At 40.4% G+C, this 10,212-nt stretch overlaps 1 protein-coding gene across 1 annotated transcript in view; it reads left to right on the forward strand.

The window, feature by feature from the left end:
- BTC (betacellulin) overlaps positions 1–10,212 on the forward strand; it is a 41,346-nt gene that overhangs the window by 21,107 nt on the left and 10,027 nt on the right. The window contains exons 2-3 of the mRNA XM_019624581.1: positions 582–680; positions 9,512–9,629. Of these exons, the coding sequence (XP_019480126.1) occupies positions 582–680; positions 9,512–9,629 (217 nt within the window). The remainder of the gene's footprint in view (positions 1–581; positions 681–9,511; positions 9,630–10,212) is intronic.

The raw sequence follows: 10,212 nt of genomic DNA on the forward strand, positions 1-10,212 counted from the left end.
TTGTATTCCAAACTGTTCTAACCACAACACTGTGTTCCTCTATCCCCCATACCTTTCCAGGAGGCCTGTCCTTCTTAGAGACAAAGATAAGTAGCTGGAGGAACCTGGTATTTTAAATAATTCCCATGAATTGAATATCTAGTTCACGTCTTCCCAGAAGGAAGGACACTCAATAGTTAATACCTGAAAAATACCGAGTCTGTGTGGAATGGAGAAAGTATATTGCCGTCTGGGTTCATCATCTATTCTCCCTGGAAATTCACCAGTGAATTCATCCAGTGGCTCAGAGCTTCCTCTATTTTCCGTTTGTATGATAAGTTTCCATCCCAAGTTATGGTCAAGTGTCGTCGCTAAGGTACATAGATGTAAATGATGCTGGCCTGAAATTTTGCGTTTAGCACCGAGCTTAAAAATGAGATGTGCCCGCCTGTGTACCACTGTCTCCCTGTGGGAGAGAGACTTGGAAATGAAAGCCATCGGCTTGTTATTTTTATAAATGGATCATAACTTTGATAGAGTGTTTCGCATTGAGGACATTTTTAAGTTTTCATGTTTGTTTTGGTTGTGTTTTAAACTTGAAGGTCTAGTGATCCTCCACTGTGTTGTGGCAGATGGGAATTCCACCAGAAGTCCTGAAAATGATGGCCTTCTCTGTGGAGATGCTGGAGAAAACTGTGCAGGTAATGCTTAACAGGTGATGCATATATTTCATCAGTTTCATGTTCAATCTTGGAAAGATTAATTTGTAAATAATTTTAAGATTAATTTTTTGATAACAGTGATCTTAAAACTCGGTGGTTTTTTGAGCACATGCTAATGTATCAGGCACGGTGCTAAGTGCTTGTCGTACAGCAATTCAGTCACTCCTCACAAGAGCCCTATGAGCTCAATACTCTTTTTTACTTTATTTCAAGGTAAAGCCTAGGAAGATTAAGTAAGTCTCCAGAGGTTGCGCAGCTGGTAAATAGCAAATTCAGGATTCACACGCAGGCCTGTCTGATTCTAATGCTTCCATTCTAATCATGATACTACCTTAGGTGTCACAGATGTGTACTCCAGACTCTAGCATGTGCTATCTTGGACTAGACTCATAGAAAGTTGGCATATTCTATTCAAATTACATTTTTTTCTATTTCATAACTTAAAAGATGGGAAGAGGCAACAATTTTTATATATTTTACCTTGGAGATGATTGAATTAGTCCTCTCAAAGTTATTAGTCTAAGACAGAGGTTGGCCTTCATAAAAGGCCAGATAATTAGGCTTGTGGGCTATGCAGTGTTTGTTGCAACTACTCAACTCTGGCATTGTACTGTGAAAGTACCGTAGACACTATGGAAACAAGTGGCCTTGGATGTGTTCCAATAAAACTTGGTTTAGAGAAACAGGCTGTGGACAAGATTTGGCCCTTGGGCCATAGTTTGCTGACCTCTGGTCTAAGGTTCTGTCTGTACTTTATAGATTTTGTGGTCTGGTCTTCTACACGGGTTTTTTTCTGATTTAAAACAAAGTAAAACACATGCCAATTCCAAAAATAGGGTGGAGTGGAGAAGAGCCTCCTGTATTCCCTGGAAAGTTTTCCAAGCTGGGAGTGGCGTGACTTGATGGTAAGTGCTCCTTTTCTAACACCCTGGAAAAGTTGTAACCGAGCCAGGAACATGTTGAGCAAGTCATCCTAATATGAGTCATCAGTTCCAGCCCAGTCTTCCTTTCTTCCCTGACACTAGTGGGTGGTCTGGAGACTGCCCATAGGCTGCGAATCCACTGGTGCCTTAGGTCATGCTTGTGTGGGTCTTGTCACCCATGTAGAAGGAAGAACAAGGCCAACTTTATGTGTTTCTGTGCTTTTCTTCAGTCAGGTTTCAAATGTCTTAAATGATCACATTTTCACATTTCCTTTGGGAGATTATTCCATACTCCGATGATTGACAGTGTTACACAATCTGCTTCATCGTATCTTAAATGTGTTTTCTAATTTTTTTCTTATAGCAAGATCTCATTTAACATGAGATCTACCCTTTGAACAGGTTTTTAAGTGTATAATACAGTACTAACTATAGACATAATATTGTGGAGCAGATCTCTAGAATTATTCATCTTTCATGACTGAAACTTTATACCTATTGAACAACTCCTCATTCCCTTCACTCCCACTCTCTGGCACCACCATTCTACTCTCTCTACTTCTGTGGATTTGGTTATCTAGATGCCTTATATTAGTGGAATCATACAGTATTTGTCCTTCTGTGACTGGTTTATTACACTTAGCGTAATGTCCTCCAGCTTATCCATGTTGTTACATATTGCAGGGTTCCCTTCTTTTCTAAGACTGAATAATATTCCTTTGTAAGTATATAACACATTTTCTTTATCCATTCATCTGTTTATGGGTGCTTGTTTCCACTTCTTGGCTATTGTTTATAATGCTTCAGTAAATATGGGGGTGCAGATACCACTTTGACATAATGATTTTAAGTCCTTTGGATAAATGTCCAGATAAGGGATGGCTGGATATGTTTGTTTTATTTTTAATTTTTTGAGGAAACTCCATACTGTTTTCCATAGCAACTATAGGTTGCCTTTTCAGTCTGTTAATTATTTCTTTCCTGCACAGAAGATTTTTAGCTTGTTTAAGTCACCCAGTAACCAGAGTAGCCTGTGTGAGGGTCAAAAAAATAATTTTCCTTCCATCTTTCTAAGTTCTTCTGGCTGGGCTAGTAATCAAATTAACATGAGACAGATTAACAGGAGGAAATAACCACATTTAATAAGTGTGTACATGTGGGGGTGCCATAAGAGTATAAGACCGGATGGCAGATCTGGCAGTTGAGGAGTATGTGTCATTCTGGAGCTAAGGAGAAAGGGGGATAGCAGTTTGGGACTTCAAAAGGTGGGAAGGAAATTCACATGGGGATGGAAAAGCAAATGTTTGGTAAATAAATGTTTGCTGGGCCATCTTTAAAAATGGGACACAGAGAGGACTTTGATTGAACAAATGGGTCTTCTTAGGTAGATTCCGCTCTGTCACACACTACTTTACATTAAATTATAGTTAACTGCCATATCTCCCTTCCTGGAGCAGGTCCTCTATCTAAATTCCTTTTAGGCAGGTAATGGGGGAGGGTCAAAGGCTCTTCCTGAGTCTTTTGTTCCTTAACCGGCTTAAAATCAATACCCCAAAAGGCATGTTGTGGGCTGACAAACCTTTGGTCCCCCTCACTGACATGAATTAGGAGAAAATGGCTCTAGAATGTGTGTTGTTATTACCATGCTAACTGCAACATGTTCCTGGCTCGGTTACAACTTTTCCAGGGTGTTAGAAAAGGAGCACTTACCATCAAGTCACGACACTCCCAGCTTGGAAAACTTTCCAGGGAATACAGGAGGCTCTTCTCCACTCCACCCTATTTTTGGAATTGGCATGTGTTTTGCTTTGTTTTAAATCAGAAAAAAACCCGTGTAGAAGACCAGACCACAAAATCTATAAAGTACAGAATCACATGGAAAGATCACAAGACTAAGTAAGTATATGAATGAGGGAACTTCTGAAGAATAATTGCTTGAAAGTAAAGTCCAAATAAGGACCACAGGTTCTTAAAAAAGGAATTAATGTGGAGCAGGAGCAGTTTGTCTCTACTGACTCTTTTGTAACCTTGGGCAAGTCATTTAAGCTTTCAAAGGCTCAGCTTCTAACCTGTAAAATGAAGTGAATCCGATGGTCTTTAGGAGTCATTCCTGTTTTTAAATGATTTGATGATTTTCTTTTCAAATAGCTCCAATCTCTAAGCATTCTATTTTTAATTTGTCATTTACTATCTTGAGTAAGGTATTTATTCATTCCACCAAAATTTTGAGTAGGTATTCTAACAGGCTATGTTCCGGGTACCAAAGATGTGGCAATGGACAAAATGGCCAAAGTTGGGGTCAGAGAGGTAATGGATCATGTGCTATAGAGCCTTGCTGAGGATGATAAGGCCTTCAACTTTTACCCTGAGTAAGTTTTAATAGCCTCACTCTGGTTTCTGTATGCAGACTACACAGTTAAGAGAACAGAAACAGGGAGACTAGTTAAAGCTTGGTGCCATGGAGACTAATAAAGAAGATGCAGGGCTTAGACCAGGATAGTGGAGATGGAGAGATGATTCTGCATATGTTTTGAATATAACCAATAAGATTTCTGAAGAATTGGAAGTAGAATAAAAGAAAAAGAAGTCAAGATGACACCAAGATTTTTGGCCTGAATAACAGAAAGAATATAGGTACCATTTACTGACATGAGGAAAGACCAGATTTGAGGGAGAAATCAGGTGTTCCATTTTGGAAGTGTTGAAATGCCAGTTGGACATCCACGTGGAGATGTTAACTGGATTGTTAGCACTGAGGAAAGAGATCTGAAATGGAAACATAAATTTGGGAATTGTTACCATAAAGGTTTTTCAAGCCAAAGAACACCAAGCCAGGAAGTAGAGAGAGAAGAGATGAGAGAGCAAACAGCCCCAATACGTTGCAAAATTTAGAGGTTGGGGAGATGAGAAAAAATAGCAAAGGAGGCATCATAGGCATAAGAATTCCATAGTGTGCACTCTTGGAAAATAAAAGGAAATACATGTTTTCCTTCTGTCCATTGTTCTTTGTTTGCCCCCCCCCCAGCTATGAATAATTTTAAATATATGCAAATACACTCACACTCAAAACTGGATTTTTTTTCCTACCTTGAAAGGCATAGAATGAAAACAGGGCAGTAAGTGAAGGCCCACTCCTATCAGCCTAGAAATGGTTGGCACAGGCCCCCCCCCCACCCCGGTTAAAAGTCATGCTGCTCAGGTCTGATTAGCCCCTGTATAAGCATGTTCTAGTAGCACAGGAAGAATGACAAGAACATCTGTGAGGTCTAGTCTTCTTTTTCTGGAGTAGCCTACCCTTTCACATTACTATAGGAAATAGCTTTGGATGCAAAACAAATGAGATTTGTCAAAAAAAAATAAATGTCAAATTTTGCACTTATTCAAGGACATCTTGAGTGGACATTCCCTGTCACAAGGAGATGTTGGCAAGATAAGAAAAAAATTAACTTAAAAACGTAAAACTTTTTTCCTAACATCTTGGCTTAAGAAGGCTATAAAATGAGGAAAACTCCTAGTGGGAAGATACCTGGAAGCAAAAGACACAAGATTGAAACTTTAGGCCCTACTTCACAGAGGAGGAAGAAACTATTCTCCTAACTCGTCTGCAACGAATTAAAATATTATTTGCACTAGCTGTTTCTTTTTTTTAGCACAGATATTGGGACAATAAATTTACATATCTTTGTATCATTTCCTCTCTCTCTTAGTTAACACTTGTGTGACTTCTGTCTCAGCACTTGGCACCCCCTTTCAAATCTCTTACACAGAGATTTAGCTATATATTTAGTTAGGAGTTAGAGATACGATGAGGCTGTAAATATTGTAATGAGATTTACAAAAAGGTATTGTAATAATAATACTGCATTATCCTTATAGTTAATTTCAGAAGAGTTGCTGATATTAATATCATTTACAAAATCATTGCATAATTTGTAATGAGCATTATTGAAGTAAGAGAAGGTTTTATGATAAATATACCTAATGCTTCAATATGGAGTGTTTTAGACATAAAAGTATCACAAAGCCTATTTGGCTTGAGAATCAGAATCATATACAGAAAGACTAGGAACCATGCTGCTTAATCAATATATCTATCAAATTGAGGAGAATTCTATATTTAAACAAAGTCATTTGCATGTCTGCTGTATTCCTCCACTTGTTTGGCTCAAGAGAATCCATCATATCTCACCTAACTATCCATATGACCCAAGGAAGATGACTACTACTGGTCTATCTGCCCATATGATCACAGAAAGATGTTCTTACTTCTGTTCCCTTTTGCTAACTCTTATAATCAGATTTTGACATACACTGACCTGCAGTAACCCTTGTGATTTCTTACTTAATTAACTTTAGAATCTTTGCGTATGGTGTGTCATGAAGAGACTGAGGTATATTATCTGGGGTATCCATCCACTTGTATCAGAATGTGTTGTGACCTGGACCACTAGTGGTTGTAGTTTTCCATTGCAGTTTTTTGGGACAGGCTCATTCCTAGAAAAATGGTGTGGTTTTGGGAATGTGGGTTGGAAAAGAGTAAGGTGGGAGGAGAAAAGATCAATTAAGTTCCACCATCCCCAGTATCAGGGGAATCTTCAGGCCTGTTACATATTCAAGACTGAACATAAAAACACAGTTCATGAAACTAATCTTTCTCTTGTCATAGAATTAACTTTTCCTTCTTGAGACACATCCCTGAAACAGAATGGTAGATTTTTGGCATCCCTGCCCTAAGTCATCAGGTCTCATGATAGGCTGAACATTTGGATTTCACAATTGTTCAACTTTCAGATAATGTGACCTTGGTGCAAGTTAAATAAAAGAAACTGGAATTCTAGGTGCACTCCCAAAGGGGCAGTGCTGGTAAGCCTTTGACTTCCATGAGAGGAAGAGGGGATCCTGTCTGGCTTTTGGGGTTATTATGTGTGATTGATTTTTCTCCAAGGGTTTGAAGTTCCACAAAGAAATCACTGGACATGTTCTGCTCGGTGGCGTGGAAGTGTTTTTAAATCCAGATAGTGCTGGGAATATTGAAGAGCATGCTTACCTGGCAAAGGAGAGAGCCCTGTGACACATCAGAACAGGGCCCGGCAACCTTTTCCCTGGCATGGGTGTGTGCTGTTGGGTGAACCGAGGCTGCTCAAACCACTGCATCTAGCAGCTGCTGGGGAAGGCACTTTGGGGCAGCACGGCTCATCACGTGGTGTTTATGAGAAGGCTGGCTACGTTGAAAGGGGCACAACAACTAGAGCAATTAGTGAAGTTCAGGATACAGAGCCATATAGCTTATATTTCAAGTCAGGTGTGTTTTGCAAAGTAGGAAATACCTTTCTGGAGCACAGTGGACTTGTCAGTAAGTCTCCTTGCTTCTTAAATTCTCATCTTGCCCTCCACTCCCCTCCCCCAGACCCACATCACATATGTCTGCGTGGCTCAGGTGGGCCTTGGTTTTCTCCTTGCCCCCCAGCGTCTCCCTGCTCTAATACAGCCTGCACTCTCCTAATATATTGATAAAATGCTACCAAGTTTAGCTTTTACATAGATCATTGAATTTAATCCACAAGACCCTTCTTCAGCTCTCTCCTGCCTTGCCTTTCAGTGTAAATTCTCAGCTTCCTGACAACTTGAGGTCTCTAACTGCCATGTACAGCCATCGTCGGCTGCTCCCCTCCATATCCCTTCCATTGCCGTTCAATCTACCTCCCAGCCCTGCATTAGGCCTCAGTATTCCTGACCCTGAGCTTTTGCTCTTGACATTCTTCATAACTCAATGGCTTGCTTACCTACTCCAAAAAAAAAAAAAAACTACATTTTCCAGAATTCTTTTTAATTAAGTAAGCATTATTTCTCTAGATTCTACAATCAACTCATTTAATGAGGACTTAATTATCTGAGGCACTCTGCTAAGAATTTTCACTTATATTTTTTCTTGGAACATCTCATCATCTTTAGTTTGCATATGAGGAAACTGAGGCTCAGGCAGCTTAATTTGCTTTTCCAGACCTGTATGGCTAGTGAAAGGCAGAGCTGTAAATGGAACAATAATTTTCTTCCCCCTAATCCAGTGTGCTTTTCACAGTTTCCAGTTTACCACAGCTGTTCGTACAGTTACTATGGTTGTTGTTACCAGTTGGTTGCTCACTGTTGTCTTGAATGTGTTCAATTGTACCGATCAGAGGGAGAGATAGGGCATCCTTTATTTCTTTGATGTTTTGCAATGCCTGCCACAGGGCTCTGGAAATAAAAAGTGCTTGAGGAATGGAAGCTGACTGATCGATCTATTTGCCACAGTACATGGGTCTTTGCCTTTGAGGCACTTTGCATTTATTTCTGGGAGATGTTTCAGTAAGAGTCCCTTTGATTGGCATGCATGGAGCCAACGCCTGGCACGTCCGAACAGCGAGCATGGCTGGCGATCAAGTCACCAACAGAACTGGGTCGGCCAGGCCCTCAGCAACATTCTGCCGCCCCCAACACTGTGACCTGGCATCACAGCCATTTGCTGTGTGCAGATCATCCAGAGCTCTGTGCCATTCCTCCTTCTGGTGCCCTGAGCAATTATATGCACTCATTTCATAATATTAATGAAGAAGTTGAGCAGCCATTGCTATGAATAAAAGGACTGTTTGATATCACTGGGGCACCAGGTGCCGGTCCAAACCTGGTGTGAAATGCCCTCCGGACATTATCACCGTGGTCTTTGTCGTTCCAGGTGTCTGAGTCCTGCAAGCTGCCTGTCATGCCATGAATATGAAAGTCCAGCCTGGCTGGTGCTGGCTAGTTAGCTATTTTCTCCGGGTTGGACACATGTCTGTTGTGAATCAACACAGGGAATATCCATTGTATTGAGTTGTTGAAAAAGTCATGACTTATTTTTTCTATGTTTTTCGTTGCAAAAACGCGTCATAACCTTCCGACAACCCAATAGTTAGTATTTCTGTACTGTTCCTCCTGACAATATTGATTTATTGAAACTTCTGCATGTGAGTGATGAGGAAATGGTTGCATATTACTGTCCCCTGAGGAAAATTAGGCATCGAGACTCTAAGAGGTAAGACAAAAAAGTCAGTGTAGGATTGAAATTCTGGATATGAAGTTTCCAGTATTTTCTTCCTTCTTCAGATCTAGAGAAATCATCCAGGGTTCAAATGAGAGGGAGCATCTCCCATTTAGGCAAGGACGACTTCTGGGTACCTCAGCTGGGAGTAGAGGACAGTTAGTTACCTGCTGAACAGCTGTCCTGACAGAGCGCCAGAGTGGAGTGGTCAGGAGTATGGACACTGGGGCCAGACTTCCTGGGTTTGAGTCTCCGTTCTGCCGCGTCCCTGCTGTGTGATCCTGGAAGGCGCCTTAGCCTCTCATTAATAAATAGGAGATTTGCTTATTAATAAGTACATTAGAATGGTCCCTACTTCCCAAAGCTGTTATCATCATTAAATGAGTTATTAATATATAAACTATACAGACCAGCATCTGATAGTCAGCAAGTGCTATGTAAGTATTTAAGTTTAAAAAAAGTTTATAAGAAAAGAAACAACATCCTTCTCTCTACAATGCCATCACCCCCATGGCTCTGGCAATCTCCATGGAAAGAATAGCCTCTTTCTTATCACAATTATCTTTACCCTTTAAACAACAACAGTGTTCCTGTTGGATACAAATCGTAATTAAAATGTGAAATATTCCCACCACAATCCCCATTACCCAGTCTCTAGAGCTCTTTTGGGGTTATGAAAGTGTGACTTTTTTCCCAGTATAGAGATAAGAAGAAATCAGAGTTTGGAGTATATTCTACAGAAACACTCACAGCAAATATAGGAATATGATTCTACTTACAAATGTGTATTTAAAATGAGTTGATTTAGTGAATGTATTCTCATTTTTCAGCTACCACTACACAATCAAAGTGGAATGACTACTTTGGTCTGTGCCCCAGGAAATACGAGCATTACTGCATCAATGGGAGATGTCGCTTCGTGGTGGCCCTGCGGACACCCTCCTGCCTGTAAGTGGAGTGAGTGCCCTGAGCCAGCAAGCCAAGGGGTGCAAAATGGTGCTGGCCTGAGACTCAGCAGGACTGGAAAGTCTGAGCTAATGAAGCATCTGAAACCATCTGTCAGGACAGTTTCCCTGGTCCTGCCCTAGCCACTTGTTTAGGGGCTGCTGTGGCAGCTCTTTTGGAGAACTGACGCACATCCCAGAGTTCAGATTTGGTTGCAAGCCCAGCTGTGTCCTCTGCTGCCTCATGCAAGCAAAACTGTTTCTGCCCAGCGTTAAAGATATGTTTAAAAGCTCAGTTATTCTCCCATGTGGTTCAAATGGAAAGGAATTCTTCTGGCATTTGTCATGTGGTTTGTAATTAATTTAAATATGAAGGAATTTCTGCCAAATTAAAAGCTCTTTTTGCAAGTGTCAATTTATCGCAAAGAAACCAGTCCTATTTATGAATAGAGATTTGTGACTTTGTTTACTAGCAGAGCAGGGAATTGGGAGAAAAGTTCTCTTTTTAACTAGTTCTAGATGAAGAGTCCATGTTCCATTTTACTCAGGCACAAACAACCTTTCTGCGTATTTTAAATATTCATTTT

The sequence above is a fragment of the Hipposideros armiger genome, unplaced genomic scaffold (genome assembly GCF_001890085.2).
Source record: "Hipposideros armiger isolate ML-2016 unplaced genomic scaffold, ASM189008v1 scaffold_594, whole genome shotgun sequence".
Taxonomy (NCBI): Eukaryota; Metazoa; Chordata; class Mammalia; order Chiroptera; family Hipposideridae; genus Hipposideros; species Hipposideros armiger.